General features: G+C 44.8%; 1 protein-coding gene across 1 annotated transcript in view; it reads right to left on the bottom strand.

Moving 5' to 3' along the window:
• LOC138528089 (uncharacterized) overlaps nucleotides 1-22949 on the bottom strand; it is an 840778-nt gene that overhangs the window by 227695 nt on the left and 590134 nt on the right. The window contains exons 11-16 of the mRNA XM_069639536.1: nucleotides 14250-14278; nucleotides 13628-13709; nucleotides 13396-13409; nucleotides 768-849; nucleotides 536-549; nucleotides 367-430 (exon numbers count right to left, since the gene is read on the bottom strand). Coding sequence (XP_069495637.1) covers nucleotides 367-430; nucleotides 536-549; nucleotides 768-849; nucleotides 13396-13409; nucleotides 13628-13709; nucleotides 14250-14278 — 285 coding nt within the window. The remainder of the gene's footprint in view (nucleotides 1-366; nucleotides 431-535; nucleotides 550-767; nucleotides 850-13395; nucleotides 13410-13627; nucleotides 13710-14249; nucleotides 14279-22949) is intronic.

The following is a 22949-nucleotide window of genomic DNA, read 5'->3' on the forward strand; positions in this document are numbered from 1 at the left end:
GTAAGAAAATGTGGAAGGGTATTGTCACGATCCTTACCGCAGACCCCCACTGGCAAGCCCACTTGCCAGGTAAGGTCAGGGTTCGGAACTCCATTAAAGCCTTGGAGGCCTTGCATCCACTCCCAAGACTCTCTTGGAGTCAGTCCTGGTGCCAGGGTCATATTCATTGTGGAGAACATGTTTGAAGGGGGACTACTTTCATTGGGCCTGCAGTTAACATGGAGGCATTCGCATAGCTTGGTTCCTAAGAACTAAGTTATGCGGTATAGTGTTTTGGGTGTGGTGGCTGGGGACTACTTTACCTGGACCACTTTGTTGGGAGGCTATTTAAACCACGCCAAATCAACAGAGCACACTTCACATTACTTTGCAGACTGCAACGTAGCGCTCACTGTGTCCTGTGATACCCGCGAGCCTCAGAGCAATGAGCCTGCAGAGGAGACAAAAGGAACATCATTAATAGAATCTTACCTGCAATCACCATCCTGTAATCTGCTCTCCAGTGAACAGCTTCTTCTGGGCACCGCATACCTACCGGAACAAAGCAACCTGAAAAGGAAAAGGAGAAAGACAACATTAGAAAAGGCATACTTCGGCATTGCTTAAGCCACGAACATCACAAGAAGCTTACCTGGCTTGTCACCTCCCGGCCGGCATCGCTCCGGAGTTCCACACTCGCTGGAGAAGGACCACAACCCGTATGGAAGAGAGGAGACACAGGTTAGCAAAGGCAAGAAAAGCAGCGCAGCGCATAGCGCATTACTTACCGCATTACAGCGCACATCTCGTGCCATCATTTTCCGGCGGTGCTCAAACCAACCAGTACGCCACGCCGAATCTCCCGCATGCCTAAGGAGAAAAAAAGGACATTATTAATCACAAAAGAAAGGCAGGCAAGAACAAACAGCGCTATAAATAAACTGCTGCAATAAGACCTGCCTTAAAGACACTTGAACGGGCACGTGCCAGTGAAGTAACTCAGTCGCCCACACCCACTGAAGACTACGCGCCGCTGCTAAGAAGACAGGACGGAGATCACGCCTAATACCGCAACAAGGTGAGGAGAGGGCCTAAGGGCTGAAGCCAAAGGAGTGGTGGGAGGATACTTACCTGAGTCGGCCAGTCTTGAACCCAGCACTCCTGTGTTTTCAGGCTAGACTTCCTCCAAAGACACTATCGTGGAGAAGGTTCTGACAACCAAACAGGGCTGAGTGGCGTCCCCGTGGTTACCAGGTGAGCGTAGCAGGTATGTTGTGACCACAGTATCCTCCTCTATCTGAGCAGTATACATTTGAATTTTCAAAATGTATTTAAACTGTATAGAATTATTAATAACCATAACTTTATGAATACATTTGACATAGAGGTGAGCATGTGGGCCGGGGTTACAGAAATCCATATAGCATTGGTGTGGCAGGCTGTTACAAGAAAAAATAAGATACAATTACATTTTGCAATTAATAATATTAAGAGCGGTTTGAACCCCCACCTTTTATCTTTTCACATACAAAGAAATTATAATGAGCCAATGAAGATTGGGGCGTGTGTTCTATAGAAGTGTCTGACTATGGGGAAAATCAGTGGAAAGATTTGACCAATCAAATAGTGTGACATACGCATGGGAAAATTTTAAACAGAAGGAACGCACAGGGAATAACATTCTGACTTTGGAATCAAAGGCTACACAGCAGGGAACAATAACACATGTCTGTACTAGATGAGTGCCAAATCTAGATGCCATCTTAACCTGGAGCAGACTTTCTTTCCAAGAGGGAGGACCGCCTGACTTGGAGTTCTTTTGAAAACGCATGAGTGCCCTTTTTGACTAGGTGCTGTAAAAGTTATATTTCAAATTGAGTATGGAAAGCTTCCTAACATAAGTAGCAAAGCACCCTCGAATCATAGCCCCATATCCCTGGGGTGCAAGGGAATTGGGAGATTCATTTCCACTAGGGGACTCTCATTCCTTACTGAAAATGTTGGTATTTTGTGTAAAATACAGATGTGATTCCCACTATATTTAATGTTTAATGGGATTTTATTGCATGTAAAAAACACAACATTGTCTGAGTGCAAGGGATCTGAAATTGTTATTCACAGAAAGAGAATAGGATATTTCCATTGGCTAGTGTGAGTTACATCCTTTTGTCATGGTACTTAAAGATGATGTAGATTACATTTAAATAAGTACATAAATGCTTTATTTGTATTCGCTTTGCTGTATAAAACAGGGAATATATCTGAACTGAGGTAGCTGACCCAGCCCTTTATAAGCAGAAGCTCTTTGAGACGTCAGTGTACCCTTAGGTTTCTCCAAAACAGCAAATAATGCATTCACACCAAAAATTGTCATAGAACACCCCATTACTATGCAGGAAGACTTCTCAATAGTGAACGCGGTGGCTGCCAAAGATTGTTCGCAGGGGAAGTGACCCCATATTATTCATCCAAAATCCCACTGTAATATTGTAAAGGCTTGTACCCCAACATAGTTCTCTGTGTGAGTACTGCCGTCATGACTTTTCCATTTGTGTGCGAAAACAAGAAGAACTCCTCAGAATAATTAGGAATCCCTAAAACTGGAGCTGTGCAAATTGCCTTTTTCAACTCGTCAAACCCTTCCTCCATTTCCTCAGTCCATATAATCTTTTCCTGCCTTGCTTGAGCCTTTTTCAGTGCCTTCAATAATGTCCTTGTGTATGAACTATAATCAAATACCCATGCCCTCACATAATTACACAGTCCCAAAAATTGCTGCATGCGATTTATCATGTTGTTTTGCTGTTTTCAAAATGGCCTCAGCCCTCTCAGGTATAACTTTCTTCCCGTCATGCAAAAATCAGCCGCAGTTTGTATAAAATAAACCAACTTTATTTACATATTCACAAACCATAATTTCACTAGCTTTTATGAGTTCCCACTAAAACATTATCCACTTAAAATAGAATCTACTGACTGGATATAACACAAGTCATTTACTGGATCGCAAGCCAATGTCAGCATGGAATATAGCATCATACATCATAAGCTATGACATTAAAATAAAAGCATAAGACATACAACCCTTTGTCTCTCTATGGTTCCAACATCTACCCATATTTAAGGGCAGAACAGGGGATCTCTACTGAAAATTCCCTTCCAACCTAACACCCATTAGGTCATCTTTCATCAGCCCGTAACACTAGAGTCCCTCACCCCTGCAGCCTATGTTCTACGGGAATAAATAACAAATGTAACAAGACTTGTGACACCTAAAATTCCACCAGACATCCATAAAACAGACATCCATATCCATAACAATATTCTCAGAGTTCATGTATCAACAATCCTATGGAATATGGCTCCTACTATATCTTGCCATCTCAGGTCCAAGCCTTCTTGTGACAATAGTCCTTAGTATGCTATATAATTCTAGCTGCTAGAATAAACACAATATGAGTCATGCTATTGCAGTCTGGCACGCTATTCAGTAGCCTTTCTCTATATTTGCATGTGGATGTTTGAAATGCATACCACTATCACAACTAAATTACATGTATATCTTTCATATGTTGACCTGTTAAGCACCTTGCCACTTTCAATTAGCTAAATGGTTAAATTAATGCGAACCCAAAAACGCATCCCTCTGTGTTTGCATTTGAATTGTTGAATATTTGTATAGGAATCTATTTTCCTTATTTAAGCTGTTATAACTTTATTGAGCATAGCAATGTGCCTCTAAGCACTAAAATATAAACTGGTATCAGGTATCTATCACAATGATACTAACAAACATGGTAGGAGGATATGTCTTTCATAAGCTATTACAATTCTACCTAGACCTCCACAGCTAAAACTGTACATGGTCTAAAATGATCAGACAATATGAATGAACTGTGGCATTTCTACCCCTCTTACACCTTCAGGGCAAAAGGGGAAAAATACCATGTAATTGTGGGCAAGGACAGAGACAGAACTTTAACCACATTGATCTATTTGAAGAGCCACACACACCAGTGCCAATACCAGAATTCTCCCTTGTTGTTGCTGTCATTCATAACATTTGAGTGGTGGGTGTGAATATAAACTGCATGACTTCACCATGACAATTAATACAGTGAGACCTTAATATTGCTGCTATCTCCAATTAAAAAGTCAAAGATATTTATTAAGGTATGCTCTCTTCACTCAGTGAATATCACTAATTTAACACTCCCTGGTATACAGTCCCGCCCCATCATTTTGGGACAAGCAACAGGCTGTTAGTAATCAAAACTGAAATGTATTTTAACAAAATGAAGTCAATGATTTTTCCCTTACTTTGTGCAGGGGACATCACCACAACCAAATACATGGATATGAGAAAATATATACACAATTAGAATAGGCCTACCTGTGACAATTTTGCTATGAGGTGGCATACACACAAGCACTCCTTAAATCAATATTGCATATTTCCTGATCTTTATCTTTTAATGATAAAATTGCGCTAATCAGGTAGAGTATTAGAGTATTCTCTTCAATTAAAAAAATTCATTTCACATGATATTGCATAGCAGCATATTAAAACACCATTACTGACATTGGGCCTCATTACGACTCAGGCGGTAAGGGGTTAACGGCGGCGTAAACAGCGCCGACCCTTACCGCCTGAGTACGAGGTCCCTTAGCGCCATGGCGGATTTAACACCGGCTTTTAGCAGGTGTTAAAATCCATGGCGCTAAGGGACCATGGAGTTAATTACGCCACCGTAATTTACGGTGGCGTAATTAACGCCTTCCCCACTCCCATTATGTCCTATGGGGCAAAAATGGGAATGGGGAAGCGTAAATGGGGATTGGGGACTTACCGCCCCGCCGACCTCGGAATGGGGCGGTAAGTCCGCCTACCACCATGGCGTAAACGTAGTTTACGCCATGGTGGTAAAGTCACGGCCCAGGCGGTAACTTACCGCCTGGGTCGTAATGAGGCCCATTGACATAACCAGGTTGAAATAATTGTCTCCCTTCTGTGTAAAAGTGGGGATGTGGTTTTCGAGCATAAGTGCATGTGATTTAAATGCGTGCAAAAATGCTTCAGCATTCTGCGGGTTTGGGTCTGAAAAAGCTGTGGTATTCATTTAGAATGGACATGATGTCAGTAGACCCTCCCAAGATGGGAACATGATTTTGTGCTTTTCTAATATAAGGATGAGTACTCCTCCTACTTTTCTTTGGGAATGGGGTACCATTGGTTTGAAGCCCTTTTACCTCTGTTCTACGTCAAGGGAGAGGGGAGGGTATTTTTTTATATTGGAATTATGATTCAATTGGAATGGAATGAGGTTGTCTCAACTTCCTTTCGCTTCACACATTCTTTTTAAGTAGCTATAGCTTTCACAGATCAGACATTACAGAGCCATTTTTAATTAGGTTATGGTCAAGGGCACCTTCGAATCGCAACCCAATGGTGACAATATTTGTAAAAACAACAAAAAATCCTCTCCTTTTAATTATAATTTACTATATGCTTCACTGTTGGTGCTGTGATATGTAGAGGTGGAGCCAAGTACCCCCATCCAAAGATCCTCCCCCATGCTGCCTATATGTTGGGAGCCAGAATGTGAGACACATGCATTACGAGTGTGAATACCTATACCAAAGAGAATCCTGAAAGTAAGATTCCTATTGAGAAAGCCATGCATGCATACACGACAATATGATGGCCATTTGAATGAAATCACAGAAGAAGTGTGAAAACTGAGCAAAAGGGAAGATTGATGACGTCATGAGGAGCAGAGCTGACACGCCCAGAAGAGATGCAGAGATGAGAGAACTTTGACATTCTGTAGGTCTAAGGGAGGCAGTGTTAAAGATGAGCAACATTTCGGGCTCGAGATGAAGATGTTCATGCTACAGAAATAATGAAGAAGTTATCATGTCATTTTACGTGTGTACAGAAGCAGAAACACAAGTAGACAAAGTATTCTTAAAGGCTAGCTATGCAGTGAACAGATTGCGGCGATGCGCCAACGTATATATATAGGAAATATAAGGACTATGGATGATTCCACAATGCACTTTAGTAGAGCTGGATCCCATCAGCAGAAAGACTTTTTCAGTGTGTCACAGTTAGAAATCGAAAACTTAACCACGGAGGTGAATAAAAGAAAGGCTTGGTTGGATCAACACCAAGAAGTCAAGGCCATCATGGGCCTGAATGTGCGTACAACAATTACAGAATGTATGAAAAGAACAAAACTTCTATCTTGATTGAGGGGTGAGAACATTGAAGATGTCAGAGGTTCATCGTTTAATAGTATTTTAAATGCAGCAAGACTCGAAAACATGGTCTGAAGTCACATGTTCAGATGGAAATTGACAGTGGGATGAGTTGTATCGAAACCAAGAAGACAGAGTATGCTATACTCCCTCATTTTCTCCAGCACAGAAAACATTTCCAAGGTCGAGTTCAAAGCCTTAATTGACTAGCCGACTGCAAGTGTGATGATTGATGACAGGCTAATTGATGCGAAGCTATGGTTATGGCCAGCCCACCAGCACCTGTGTGCCAGCCTGCGTGCTGCTTGAATATGTGGAATATTACAGAGGATACAAGGGTGCCAACCAATTATAGAGGGACATGTAATAGAATGCCCTTTAGCTTGTATAACCAATGGGACGTTGTGTATTTGATGATGTTCGTAGAAACCTGCACTAGAGGAGGGCTTAGTTGCCCCACCTGATGTTAGAGACCCAATCACCTTCCCTGACAAGTATGGAACGTATACCTAGATGTTCCCTGTAAGCCTATCACCGTCCCAAGTAGGTCTTTGTAGTTTGCAAAGTAGATTGGGGTCAGTAATGACGAGTTTTTAGTACATAACCTTTTTTTTAATGTGTTGCATTGAGCGTGAATATCGAGCGTACGCATTGATATTCGTTGTAACTCCCTGTTTTAGAGAATTGATATTAAAATAGATGCACTTTGCCAACTTCCTGAGTCAGTTTGATTATTAATATTTGAGTATATTCTGTATCTCCCTCCATCTCTAAGTACTGCTACCTCGTCTTAAAGGGCTCTGTAGGCTACACCAGTTAATGTGGTAGCAGAGCTGATGGTAAAAAATCCATCGATCTAGTAAGCTTTCGGGTCCCAGAAATATCAGACAACCTCCGCCATTTAACTGGAAGAACGTGAGGCTCCCTGTAGATAGTGGCCATCAGTTAAAAAAAATTGCAAGTACAGGTGGGACGGGTCCCTCGTTTTCAAGCAGAATCCCTTCCTGACATCTACAGGAAGCTGAGCGGACTGAAGGCTGAAGCGGCTGGTTTGAGGAGGAACCAATCACAAAGGTCGGAAGTCAAAAACACGAATAGTGAATAGGCTGTGTGAGGTGGCAAACTGAATAAACACTGAGTGGGGAAGAGTGATAATAGGGAAATAGTAACAGAGGGTTGGTTGGGGTATTTTTATTATTTATTTAGAGACGATGAGCATCACAGTTTAAGGTATATAGACGAGGAGCAGTCTATGTGAGAATCCTGTTAACCTACATCAAGGAGGTTTAGAAGGAGCATGTCCTAAAGTTCAATCGGACATATATAGGGTATGAATGACCAAGGTGTCGATAAACACAGACAGCTCATACTCCATCCGAGTCATAGGCAGAAATAAGTCACAAGGAACGTTGACAGCGATATATTTGGGCCAGCCAGTCTGTCAGCATTGTCTGTTTGTCTTTATATTGTATATGATGTATGTGACAAAGAAATGAAATATTGAAAAACAATAAAAAAAATAGTGGGGGGCGTGGCTACATGGCTGCAGGATAGGACGTGTCTCTTGAGAGCTCCTGCTGATCCTTCATTGATCCTGGGAAGAAACTGTGTTTTAAACCAGCTGTGCACAGCCAATGCATATCCATGGATGTATCAATATTGGGAGCATACAACAGGCGTAATTGTGGAATGATTAGCAGAACGAGGAATAAATAGCGAGGAGTAGAAGTCCTGAGGAGCCCAACCTGCGGAGGAAACAAAATGGCGCCTGGTGAGAACAAAGGGACGAGCAGCAGAATCACTGCATCACAATGAGGGGAGCAGAATGAACACACACAGAAGTGGACCCTGCTCGTCTATGGAGAAGCGGATAGTGCTCTAAGGAGATCTTGGCCAAAAGAACAGCTGCCGGAGAGCGAGAGCCTGCAAGTGCGAGAGTGTGTGCCTGCGGGGACAACGGAGCGTGGGTCCGGGCAACAGACCAGGTGGACACATTCGTGCGACAGCTGGGCGGACGCAACACCATCGGCACCGCATGAGGCTGCAACAGTGAGGATCGAGCTCGCCACCCTAAGGGAAGCACCTGGGTGGAAAGAAATGCAGAGCCTATAGCACAGCCCCAACAGTATGACAACAGTGGCATCGCCATGGAGCGGGGCTGGGGATGGCAGGTTCTGGAGCACCTACCTGCTGAAGGGAGAGAGACACAGCTGGCGGCATGGCGGTGGGACTTGTATAACAAAGGTGTAATATTCGCCATAATTGATGGATGCGGCGGGTGCGTCTTTCGGTTTGGTCGCTCGCTTGACCCCACAAATTAACACCGGCACACATTGAAGTGCGCCGCAGCAGACCGTATTGTACCCATGCGGGTTGGAAACAGATTAGCAGATCAAGTACGCGGCACCTACAGCCCACATTCGGAGGCTGTCAGAGAAGCGACAGCAGGACGGCGAACATCTAAAGAACAAGCGGAGCGCTCGGTGAGCACAGCAAACAATATTCAGGCGCTGAAGGTGTTGCCGAGGCAGAGCGCACACTGTAACAGCGCTGCTGAAGCCATTGAGAGGCGATGGAAGGTGGCCCCTGCATCTTATAACGTTGTTAGCCGCACTAGAAAATAAATAGTGTGGAAAACAAGCGAACAGCGTAAATACATTAAGACACGCTATGGCCGTGTTGAACTAAGATGGCCAGCTCACCCCGGCAGCAGCTGCAAATGGACCACAAGGGCCACCCACAGAGACAATCACAGAAGGAGCCATAAATGAAACTGCGGTGGACGGCCGGACAAAATAAGAGTCATAGCGCCCCAAGTGGACGCTACCTGAAAGCACTGAAGCCTAGATTGCCATACGATCAAATAACAGGAGTCTGATGGAGGAGGCAAGAGCATGTTACCAGATTTAGCCTGTGGGCACAATACCCCACGACAAGACGCACAAGAGCACACCACCACATGCTGGCATCCACATATATCAGCGGAACAGGCCTGGACGTGCTAACCACGTCGGACAGCACAACAAACACGCCTAACGGCACAGGCACAACAACACAAATGTGACAACCAAGGCCTCACCTCGAGAGAAGCAGCCGAGGACATACTGCTGCACCGCACACCTGGATGAGTCACAGTTCCTCCTCCAACCCTACTTACAAAACTCATCCACCACTCAACACAAATATCAACCTGATTCCATGGCTTCATTATTGAAGGATCAACACTCAACTCTCCTAGAACTCTCTATTAGAAAAGCATCTGACTTCCAGAAAGCTATCACTGACTAAAATTTCTCAGTTCACCTTTGGAACACTATACCACATTTGCAAATGTACTCATTCCACTTCTCAAACCCATCCTCAATGACCTCCAACTCCCAACTATGTGAAGTCAATGGCATACATCTGGCACTCTGTCCCTCCTAGCCAACTACAAAATGTTCTTCTGGAACCTCAATACCACCCTTTGACATCAGAGTCTGGCAACTTCACTAAGCTGATCTCCTCTCTCTGCTTGCACCCCGTAACGCTATCCTGCAGCCTCCAGACAAGGCTGCTCCCCGACCCACCCTGCATCTCATCTTGTTCCATCTCACCCCCCTCAGACAATAACTGGAATGTACTTTCTCTATATTTTGTATGAATCATGATAGACTCACCATGCTCTTTTTTCATCCTTCTCACCTGCTATCTGTTCTCTTCTTACCTGCCTGCTTTACTTTTCTCCTTCATCACTCATTGAACTAACAGCGATTGTTGTCACTGCTAAACCATCCAGTGTTGTATTAACATATGCTCATCATTAGAGGGTGCCGTAAAATGACTGCGCTCACAGCTGGTGCCACATACATCACCATTAAATTAATCAATAAATCAATAAATAAATAAATAAGAAATGAAACCCCAACCTGCCTAGACCTAATCTTCGACCTCTCACTCTTATCACAGATCTTCTACACCTGTGTTGAGCCCCTCAATCTTCTACCCATTCTGAAAAGGCCTTCAGTCAATGCAGATAAATATACCATCTATCAACCACATTTCTCTTCTGCCTCTTAATGTTAACGTTCTTGTACTGGTGACAACATACAATCTACAGTCTAATAATCATTTTTAATTCCATCCAGTCTGGGTTCCACAGCCATCACTCAGCTGAAACAACCCTCATACAAGTGTAAAACATCCTCATCATTACACACCATGCTAAACTCTCCTCTATTGGCATTCACCTTGACATATCTATAGCCTTCAAAACAATGGACCTTACCTATTTTTCTCTATCTTCGCCAACTTTGTAATTCAAGACACTACTCTGCCCTGCATTGATTCCTACCCTTAAATCCATCATTCTGAATATGCTACTCTCCTACCTCCTGGAGTACCTCAAGGTTCTGTTTTGAGCCCTTTCCTCTTTACCCTCTTCTTAAGGTAAGAATATTTCCACCTTTGGGTTATCATATAATATCTTTGCTGAAGATAGCCAGATCCTATTCTTGTTTGTTATCTCTACCCCTGAATTATACAAGAAAGTCCTTCTCTGCCTCTCTGCCATCTACAAGTAGATGACTCTTTGCTTAACACAATTAACGTTTCTAAAACTGAAGTGCTCTATCTTCTTACTCATAATGTTCTTTACATTTTCCCATCACCCATCTTCTCCTCCCCTGACCTTCATTCACCGTCCAGATGCCCCATGACTTTGGGGTACTCTTTGAAAGTGACATCAGGGGACAGGGATGCATGCATGAGGATAATTATAATGATAATGATTCAAAAAAGGAATCTAGCATTTAAAGATTCACTTTTTTCTTTTATGTTTTCCAAAATTTACACCATACAGAGAAAATCAACAAATCCTCACCTTCAGTTTAATGTTTAACGATGATATGTATGTTTTAGTGTTTTCACAAGCAATGTGACTATTCTCCTGACGAATGTTCCGATATCCACAATAGAAAACAGAAACATGTTGAGTCCCAAGCTCTAGTGTATGAATGAACTAGAATTAGAAAATCTGACTCCTTTCTTGAGTATGACAACAGTAAATCAGCAAATGCTCCGAATTGTTGTCAATTATCAGTTGTGTGTATTAAGTTGACACTGGTTCTCACTTTCGAGGACAGATTGTCACGAAAAGGATTGTGTTTTAGAGTCTGTTTACCACAACACTGACAAGCTGATTTGTTTTTTTTTACTAGTGAATAAATGAATATTTTGTATTGAACTTTGTAACAGACTAATTGAATCGTTTGGTCTAACTGTTGAAACATGTGCTAACTACCTCATGCTATATTGTATGTCCAGTTACCCCAAAATAAGGTAGAGCGCTCACCCGACGTGAGCTAATTTGGGGTTCCCCCCTTTATATATGGAGACATCTTACATGTAACCATGTAACATTTCTGACCTGTTACTTGCATCCTTGAGCGACAACATCAGGCGCATGGTGTGGATTTTTCAACAAACTAAACCGTACTAGTAACAATATTGGGTCTTACATACATTTTACCCACTTTTAAGTGGAAACAAGAGATGCCCAATTTTGCAAAAGATCTCTGCATTCATGACAAGATAGCGCCATTACATCAATTTATTGTATGGAATTATATTAATAAAAAGAAGCCGTCTGAAAAATGTGAAATCAGCATTGCATTTCATCAATAATTGGGTCATCCCACAACAGGCCTACGTGTGTCAGCAATGTGATCAATCAAGAAATAGAATATGGCCTGTGCTACAAAAAAATTCATTTCAAAGTTATATAAGTCAAAACACTTATTGGGATTTCTTCAGATGTTGTCACAGGTTTTGAATGATGTGCCTCACATGAAGAAGATGCCAATATAACATCACTGTAGTTAACCTTTCTCTGTAATGTGACAATGTATGTCTGGGAAAGCAGAGGAAATTTATATTAAAACAGTGTATTCCCTTTTTTCAACAACTGTTGGATTGCTGTACAGATATGTATAGCAATGTGGTCCATTTTAAATATGGTACATTATAGTTTAAGTGTGTGAACAATCAACAATCTTCAATGTGGCTGAGACAATGTTAAATGATTATGGATACTTAGCTTAACAGAAAAACAAGTTTGAACTCTCTGTTACCCGGGTTGCACAGGCTGTTATCTGACATTCCTGGGGGAAGTCTCATGTATCACTTCAGAACAAAAACATTAGTTTCCCAGAAACAAAAGACCCCGTGATCAGACATTCATAATTAGTGAGCAGACCCCACCATTTAAAGTTCATCTAAGAACATTGTGTATTATAGCTATAAACTAACATACCAGTATAAGCTGAAATATGGAGTGCTAGTGGATAATCAGAATTTCTACCATCACTGCACTGCCTCCTAGCACCGCTCTGACAGTTCAAAGAAAAATCCTTGCACTTAATAGATCATGTTTCGACCTTGCCTTCCATTAATTCCGTAAGGTAGTCCTCAAATCGGAAGGAGAACAAGGAGACCGCTCATATTGCCCTGATCAGTCATTGACTACTGGCTTCACAGAAAGGCCTCTGATGAGGTTATTCATCGAGAGCACAAGGTTAAGCACAGAAATGCTTTTTTAAATGGTTTTCGCTCTAGTTTCACAATTATACAATGTAAGAAAATGTGGAAGGGTATTGTCACGACCCTTACCCCAGACCCCCACTGGCAAGCCCACTTGCCAGGTAAGGTCAGGGTTCGGAGCTCCATTAAAGCCTTGGAGGCCTTGCATCCACTCCCAAGACTCTCTTGGAGTCAGTCCTGGCGCCTCTGGTGCCAGGGTCATATTCATTGTGGAGAACATGTTTGAAGGGGGACTACTTTCATTGGGCCTGCAGTTAACATGGAGGCATTCGAATAGCTTGGTTCCTAAGAACTAAGCTATGTGGTATAGTGTTTTGGGTGTGGTGGCTGCGGACGACTTTACCTGGACCACTTTGTTGGGAGGCTATTTAAACCACACCAAATCAACAGAGCACACTTCACATTACTTTGCAGACTGCAACGTAGCGCTCACTGTGTCCTGTGATACCCGCGAGCCTCAGAGCAATGAGTCTGCAGAGGAGACAAAAGGAACATCATTAATAGAATCTTACCTGCAATCACCATCCTGTAATCTGCTCTCCAGTGAACAGCTTCTTCTGGGCACCGCATACCTACCGGAACAAAGCAACCTGAAAAGGAAAAGGAGAAAGACAACATTAGAAAAGGCATACTTCGGCATTGCTTAAGCCACGAACATCATAAGAAGCTTACCTGGCTTGTCACCTCCCGGCCGGCATCGCTCCGGAGTTCCACACTCGCTGGAGAAGGACCACAACCCGTATGGAAGAGAGGAGACACAGGTTAGCAAAGGCAAGAAAAGCAGCGCAGCGCATAGCGCATTACTTACCGCATTACAGCGCACATCTCGTGCCATCATTTTCCGGCGGTGCTCAAACCAACCAGTACGCCACGCCGAATCTCCCGCACGCCTAAGGAGAAAAAAAGGACATTATTAATCACAAAAGAAAGGCAGGCAAGAACAAACAGCGCTATAAAAAAACTGCTGCAATAAGACCTGCCTTAAAGACACTTGAACGGGCACGTGCCAGTGAAGTAACTCAGTCGCCCACGCCCACTGAAGACTACGCGCCGCTGCTAAGAAGACAGGACGGAGATCACGCCTAATACCGCAACAAGGTGAGGAGAGGGCCTAAGGGCTGAAGCCAAAGGAGTGGTGGGAGGATACTTACCTGAGTCGGCCAGTCTTGAACCCAGCACTCCTGTGTTTTCAGGCTAGACTTCCTCCAAAGACACTATCGTGGAGAAGGTTCTGACAACCAAACAGTGCTGAGTGGCGTCCCCGTGGATACCAGGTGAGCGTAGCAGGTATGTTGTGACCACAGTATCCTCCTCTATCTGAGCAGTATACATTTGAATTTTCAAAATGTATTCAAACTGTATAGAATTATTAATAACCATAACTTTATGAATACATATGACATACAGGTGCGCATATGGGCCGGGGTTACAGAAATCCATATAGCATTGGTGTGGCAGGCTGTTACAAGAAAAATTAAGATACAATTACATTTTGCAATTAATAATATTAAGAGCGGTTTGAACCCCCACCTTTTACCTTTTCACATACAAAGAAATTATAATGAGCCAATGAAGATTGGGGCGTGTGTTCTATAGAAGTGTCTGACTATAGGGAAAATCAGTGGAAAGATTTGACCAATCAAATAGTGTGACATACGCATGGGAACATTTTAAACAGAAGGAACGCACAGGGAATAACATTCTGACTTTGGAATCAAAGGCTACACAGCAGGGAACAATAACACATGTCTGTACTAGATGAGTGCCAAATCTAGATGCCATCTTAACCTGGAGCAGACTTTCTTTCCAAGAGGGAGGACCGCCTGACTTGGAGTTCTTTTGAAAACGCATGAGTGCCCTTTTTGACTAGGTGCTGTAAAAGTTATATTTCAAATTGAGTATGGAAAGCTTCCTAACATAAGTAGCAAAGCACCCTCGATTCATAGCCCCATATCCCTGGGGTGCAAGGGAATTGGGAGATTCATTTCCACTAGGGGACTCTCATTCCTTACTGAAAATGTTGGTATTTTGTGTAAAATACAGATGTGATTCCCACTATATTTAATGTTTAATGGGATTTTATTGCATGTAAAAAACACAACATTGTCTGAGTGCAAGGGATCTGATATTGTTATTCACAGAAAGAGAATAGGATATTTCCTTTGGCTAGGGTGAGTTACATCCTTTTGTCATGGTACTTAAAGATGATGTAGATTACATTTAAATAAGTACATGAATGCTTTATTTGTATTCGCTTTGCTGTATAAAACAGGGAATATATCTGAACTGAGGTAGCTGACCCAGCCCTTTAAAAGCAGAAGCTCTTTGAGACGTCAGTGTACCCTTAGGTTTCTCCAAAACATCAAATAATGCATTCTCAACAAACATTGTCATAGAACACCCCATTACTATGCAGGAAGACTTCTCAATAGTGAACGCGGTGGCTGCCAAAGATTGTTCGCAGGGGAAGTGACCCCATATTACTCGGTCCAAAATCCCACTGTAATATTGTAAAGGCTTGTACCCCAACATAGTTCTCTGTGTGAGTACTGCCGTCATGACTTTTCCATTTGTGTGCGAAAACAAGAAGAACTCCTCAGAATAATTAGGAATCCCGAAAACTGGAGCTGTGCAAATTGCCTTTTTCAACTCGTCAAACCCTTCCTCCATTTCCTCAGTCCATATAATCTTTTCCTGCCTTGCTTGAGCCTTTTTCAGTGCCTTCAATAATGTCCTTATGTATGAACTATAATCACATACCCATGCCCTCACATAATTACACAGTCCCAAAAATTGCTGCATGCGATTTATCATGTTGTTTTGCTGTTTTCAAAATGGCCTCAGCCCTCTCAGGTATAACTTTCTTCCCGTCATGCAAAAATCAGCCGCAGTTTGTATAAAATAAACCAACTTTATTTACATATTCACAAACCATAATTTCACTAGCTTTTATGAGTTCCCACTAAAACATTATCCACTTAAAATAGAATCTACTGACTGGATGTAACACAAGTCAGTTACTGGATCGCAAGCCAATGTCAGCATGGAATATAGCATCATACATCATAAGCTATGACATTAAAATAAAAGCATAAGACATACAACCCTTTGTCTCTCTCTGGTTCCAACATCAACCCATATTTAAGGGCAGAACAGGGGATCTCAACTGAAAATCCCCTTCCAACCTAACACCCATTAGGTCATCTTCCATCAGCCCGTAACACTAGAGTCCCTCACCCCTGCAGCCTATGTTCTACGGGAATAAATAACAAATGTAACAAGACTTGTGACACCTAAAATTCCTCCAGACATCCATAAAACAGACATCCATATCCATAACAATATTCTCAGAGTTCATGTACCAACAATCCTATGGAATATGGCTCCTACTATATCTTGCCATCTCAGGTCCAAGCCTTCTTGTGACAATAGTCCTTAGTATGCTATATAATTCTAGCTGCTAGAATAAACACAATATGAGTCATGCTATTGCAGTCTGGCACGCTATTCAGTAGCCTTTCTCTATATTTGCATGTGGATGTTTGAAATGCATACCACTATCACAACTAAATTACATGTATATCTTTCATATGTTGACCTGTTAAGCACCTTGCCACTTTCAATTAGCTAAATGGTTAAATTAATGCGAACCCAAAAACGCATCCCTCTGTGTTTGCATTTGAATTGTTGAATATTTGTATAGGAATCTATTTTCCTTATTTAAGCTGTTATAACTTTATTGAGCATAGCAATGTGCCTCTAAGCACTAAAATATAAACTGGTATCAGGTATCTATCACAATGATACTAACAAACATGGTAGGAGGATATGTCTTTCATAAGCTATTACAATTCTACCTAGACCTCTACAGCTAAAACTGTACATGGTCTAAAATGATCAGACAATATGAATGAACTGTGGCATTTCAAACCCTCTTACACCTTCAGGGCAAAAGGGGAAAAATACCATGTAATTGTGGGCAAGGACAGAGACAGAACTTTAACCACATTGATCTATTTGAAGAGCCACACACACCAGTGCCAATACCAGAATGCTCCCTTGTTGTTGCTGTCATTCATAACATTTGAGTGGTGGGTGTGAATATAAACTGCATGACTTCACCATGACAATTAATACAGTGAGACCTTAATATTGCTGCTATCTCCAATTAAAAAGTCAAAGATATTTATTAAGGTATGCTCCCTTCACTCAGTGAATATCACTAATTTAACACTCCCTGGTATACAGTCCCGCCCCATCATTTTGGGACAAGCAACAGGCTGTTAGTAATCAAAACTGAAATGTATTTTAACAAAATGAAGTCAATGATTTTTCCCTTACTTTGTGCAGGGGACATCACCACAACCAAATACATGGATATGAGAAAATATATACACAATTAGAATAGGCCTACCTGTGACAATTTTGCTATGAGGTGGCATACACACAAGCACTCCTTAAATCAATATTGCATATTTCCTGATCTTTATCTTTTAATGATAAAATTGCGCTAATCAGGTAGAGTATTAGAGTATTCTCTTCAATTCAAAAAATTCATTTCACATGATATTGCATAGCAGCATATTAAAACACCATTACTGACATTGGCCCTCATTACGACCCTGGCGGAAAGTGACTGACCGGACCGCAACAGCGTAAATAGCGTTTCCGCCATTGCACGAAGGAGCAAAGTGCGGCCAATCACGACCCATCGGGCACGAGCATTACGCCATGGCGGAATCCGAAAGGCTGCGATGGCGGAAATGACCCCAAAACGGCCCTTACCGCCGCCGTACGCTGCACCAGGTGCAATACCGCCACCCATCTTAGCGGTCACCGTAATGAGCGGTCACCGTAACGAGCGTGCACCGCAAATTACGGCCACCGTAAATATACGGAAACGGAAGTAAAAGCATGTGGCCGGAACGGGAAACAGCACGCCGCACAACTATAAAAACCGAATCCCAACACAACCATAAAAAATCCGACCCTGACACACATCCCAACCCGTTAGCAACCCCAGTTAAAAAAATAAATATGGGAAAGGTAGCCAAGAAAGCGTGTGACCGCAAGCGGCAGGTACACTTCTCCCGAGAGGAACTGACCGTGCTCACCGAGACCCTACTGGAAAATTCCGCCGTCGTCTTCTCCAGTCAAATGACCAGGACGGCCCTTGCCAACAAGAAGGCCATATGGGCCCTGGTGGCACAGCGCGTAAGTGCGGTGGGGACAACACCCCGCACGCCACAGCAATGTCGCAAGCGGTGGGACGACGTGCGGATCCGCGTACGCAGCATACTTTCTGCGAACAGGAACATCGCCACAGCTACCGGGGGGGGTTCAGAGTCGCCCATCAAGTTGACCCCCTGGGAGGAAATCTGCGCCTCCACCATAGGAATGGAGAGCATAGAGGGAGTCGGAGGGATGGAGAAAGGAGTGCCGACATCCGGAGAATCAGGTAGGTTGGCCAAGAGAAACAATGCGAAATCCACAAACCACGAACATGTGCAGTACCATGTGACCCCATAGTGCAATACATACTTAGCCCTGACAGCGCCCTCTAAAAGTCAGAATGAACAAACAAATCAATCAAGAAGCCATAAACAACCCCTACATGTGCAGCATGCACCCCCTAACTGCAGGCAGCCAAATGAATGCATCCTCAATCCACACGAAAATGAGACCACCTCCAAGGCCCAGTCCCAAATCAGCCTCATGTACCACCCCAATGCATTTGATACGTTGCCATTCCAAATCCGACAGACCCATAACTAACGCTCGCCCCTCTTTACTCCACCACAGGGTCCGATACCAACGACGAGCTGCAGGACACCCCTACCAGCACGCCTGCAAAGAGGGCCAGGACCAACGTCCCAAGAGCCTCCACCTCAGGTGCAAGGATCAAGACACGGCAGCAGCAGGAATCAAGTGGCAGCACACTGGAGGGGACTGCAACAGGCACCCCAGCAGCCAGCAAGTCCACAACCCCAGCACCACAGGTCCCCCCAAAGAACGTATCTGATGGCACTGCCTCTGGTGGTAGCAGCACCATAGGTGACACAGCTGTCATGCCAGCATGCTCCGACACGGAAAACAGTGCTGGCGACGTAGGTACCATCCATGACCTTTCCCAATCCCCCTGCATGTTCCATCCCCTACACCATGACGAAACCACGCAGGGGCACCCTGAAGACGACGACTGGCCAACCCCCACAAGTCCTGTGCCAAGGCAACATGTGTTGAGCAGCCCCCCTGTCACACCACCGCAAATGTCCATGGCCCAGCAGAGGCAACAGTCCCTCGACCTGCTGATCGAGCAACAGCAGGAAGCGTCCACGCTACTCAAGGACCATGCAAATGAATGCGGGGGTTCCAGGGCAGCCATGGAAACATCCACCGAGACACTCAGGGCACAAATAGAGAAAAGTAGTGAGAGCCTCAGGGGAGAAATGGAGAGAAGCACCGAGAGCCTGAGAGCACAAATGGAGAAAAGCACCGAGAGCCTGAGAGCACAAATGGAGAAAAGCACCGAGAGCCTGAGGGGGGAACTGCATGCGACGTCCAAAGACGTTTGTGCTGAACTTGCTGCTGTGCGCCGTGTGCTCTCGGAGCTCTCACAAACCCTCAGAGACATGCATGGACGCGAGCAGGCAGAGACCTCATCCGTGGCAAGTTCCGTCCAGGGCAGCCCCCAACGCAGATCTGGCAGGAACCTGCGCTCCACGGGCAGGGGTGCCCCTGATACCCGTAGAGGGGGCTTGCAATAGCGTCTACCCACGGACAGCATGCATATTTGGACACTGGTGTTGGGGGGGGAGGTAGTAGGGTGGAGGGGGTGTGTTGGGCTTCACTGGGTGGCGGGTCCATAGGGTGTATAAATCAAATCACATTAACAATACAGCACCTCATTATCATCCAATGACATGTGTGGACATTGATATTTGCGTACGAGGCCTTCATAGGCGTACAGTCCACAATGTGCCTGTACTACACACACACAGTGCCACAGGTCCCCTTTCCGTGTAATAGGCACCATGCGTGGTTGCTAGAAGCATGCATCTATGATGCTCTGTCGGATTGCACGTGCATCCTGTGCCTCATGGACTCCTTGAGGTGCCTCCACATCCCCACCCTCATCATCATCATCATCTTCAGGTGCATGCAGTACAGCGTCAGGGGGCATGGGCACATTTCTACGTACGCACATGTTGTGCAGCATGACACATGCCATGACCATCTTAGAAACCTTCTCATGGCTGTATATGAGTGCCCCGCCAGACCTGCTGAGGCTGCGGAAACGAGCCTTCAGTAGGCCGAATGCCTGTTCAATGACCACACGGGTACGTGAGTGGGCATGGTTGTAGTCCTCCTCATGCTCGTTCTGTGGGTTCCGGATTGGTGTAAGGAGCCATCTCTTCAGTGGATACCCGGCATCACCTGTATGAGACGAATAAAGGGTGTCAGTGGAATGATAGTGCTAAGTAGCCCCCCCCCCCCTGCAAGGTCATTGACGCATCAAATGGGCCACGATGTCATGCATGGAATGAGACTCACCGAGTAGCCAGGATCTGTGCCCTGCGTGTCGCTCCATGTAGCGTGGTATTCTTGTGTTCCTCAGGACCATAGAATCATGGGTAGATCCTGGAAATCTGGCACAACAATGCGTAAATATCTTGTTGGAGTCACACACCATTTGCACATTGATTGAATGAAATTGTTTCCGGTTGCGGTACTGGACCTCCATGGCATGTGGGACAACCAATTCAACATGGGTGCAGTCGATGGCACCAATGCAACCCGGGATGCCGCCAAGTGCATGGAATCCCACTTTAGCGTTGGTAATCTCCTGGTACGTGCGTGGTAGTGTGATGTGGTCGTCGGCGTGCTTCAGGAGGGCATCGTGCACTTGGAAGAGTGTCCGTGAGAACAGTGGCTGTGAAATGCCATGCAACTGTCCCACTGTGTGCTGGTAGGTGCCTGTGGCCAGGAAGTGGAGTGCAGACACCACCTTCAGTAGGGGTGGGATGGCGGTTGGGCTATCTATCATGCTCACGAGGTCAGCATGTGTCATGTCCACAATGGCGATTATGGTGTCCCGGTCCAAACGGTAGAGGGTGTGGATCTGCTCAGCAGTGAGGTTGAACGGATCGGCTCGGAGGCGTGGGATTGCGGGCCGCCTGCGTGGTGGTAGTGGCAGTGCTTGTGGGCCTTGCTGACCCTGCCTTGCCCTCCTCCTCCTCCTTCTCCTCCGTCTCCCCTGTGCGCCCGGTTGTTGTACCTGTTGTTGTTCGTCGTCTTCTTGTAGTTGTAGCACTTGCAGTGCTATCTGGTACCCCAGGCCCAACATCGCTAGTCCTGCCGGTAGCATTTTGGAGTGGGAGTGGTTGTGGGAGGGGTTTGGGTCTGCAATATATGTGCTGTCGGCCTGTATGGCCTCCACCTGTGCTGATTGAATGAATCTGTGGCAGATGCAATCCCTTCTGGTCGAGCACGTCCCGCACGTAAGGCTGCATTTGGCCGCATGGCATCTTGGGATTTGAATCATGTATCTAATCCCGATGGCAGTGTGATGTACTTTGACTGATCTTCATGCTATGCTCCCATTGTTACACATGCTATGATTGCAGCCGCTTACATACCTGTGAAGAGTCAGTGGTATGTAGGGCTCGATCGATGGGCGACCCTCATGCAGCACAGTAACGTAATTCACCGACGGGCGTGGCGTACCATTTGTGATTGCAGCCAGTTAGCATCATGACACACAGCCGCACTACATTGATGTAATTGTGAATGCAAGCGTTCACAGAAGCCTTTTCGACGTAATGTTGCAAGTGAGGAATTCGAAGGCCAGCATTTTGGGTTTTGAAGTAGCGGCGTGGATACGCCCACAGGTCTGGCTGGAAATGTAACGTTCTATTGTAGAATGTCCTTGGGACATGGCCCATAACGAGCAGGCAATGAATGATATGAATTGAATGGGATGCGCAATAGCGTAGTGGACGATGAGGCAGGACGTTCCCAAATCCATCTTGCTTCACAACACTACAGATCCGGCCAGGGGCACAGTGGTTTTTGGCGGACTGCATTACGCACAGACGCGATGGAAGTTTCACATATTATGTGAGTGAATATTCATGCGTTTTCATTGCGGGATGAGGGAATGATGTGTGGATGCATGGACTGATGAATCCGTTTAGGGTCTGCCATGTACATGGGTTTTTTGGTTCACTCCCCTTCCCCTGCGTTATGTGATGCAAGGCTGCCATAGTGGGACATACGTCTATCTGCCCTTGTCGGATCCTCCCTGTCTCGACGCGCCTTCATACACTTGTGTCTAGGCACGTTACTAATCCCATGTCATGGGTTCTATCTTGACGGACGCATGCACAGTAACCGACGTTGCCAATGGTGTATTTAGCTCGATTGGTTTCGTTGTGATTCGATACTGATTTAGGGGTGTGTATATTCCTTTGGAGTGGGCTAGCATGCATATGGGTGTGGATTTGGTGTGTTGAATGAAGATTGTAATGCATCATGAGTCCCGTAATGCAATCGGTTGATTTGTGTTTCTTTTGGGTGACAGGTATCTCCTGCCCTATTGCAGATGCCATCTCTACGCCACTCCTCCAGATGGTTTTTACTCTCGACTCCTGCAGCTTCGGGTGAATCAGTGGAGCACCATTTCGATCATATGGGACGATCGCCAATGGGCCACATGCCCTTACGCTGTACTGGTGGCTAGGTGCAACATTTCGGCCTTTCAGCTCGACTAGTGCCTGCCTCATGGGACGGACCTGCGGTTCTTGCCGCTTCCATGTTGCCTTTTGGAACGTTGATGTAAGCCCTGTGTGCCATGATGGTACAGGGCGTCACACAAGTGGAAGCCGGTCAATTATTGCAGATGCAGCCCTCGGTGATGATGGTTGTTTTGGTGGTATTTTGCAAATTGCTGTGGGGCCTTTGTCATTTGGATGTGCATTTAAATTGTATTCCGATATTTGTCGTGTTGCGTTGTTCTTTGCAGGTGATGTGGCGATTTTCGCTTTGTGGCGGTATGTATTGCGTGATGATCTGCATTGTGTTCCGCCTTCTGAGTTGAGTTGTGTGGTACAGTACTGGCCGCGTTTGCC

This window comes from Ambystoma mexicanum, chromosome 7q (genome assembly GCF_040938575.1).
Source record: "Ambystoma mexicanum isolate Mex_15411 chromosome 7q, UKY_AmexF1_1, whole genome shotgun sequence".
NCBI classification, from domain to species: Eukaryota; Metazoa; Chordata; class Amphibia; order Caudata; family Ambystomatidae; genus Ambystoma; species Ambystoma mexicanum.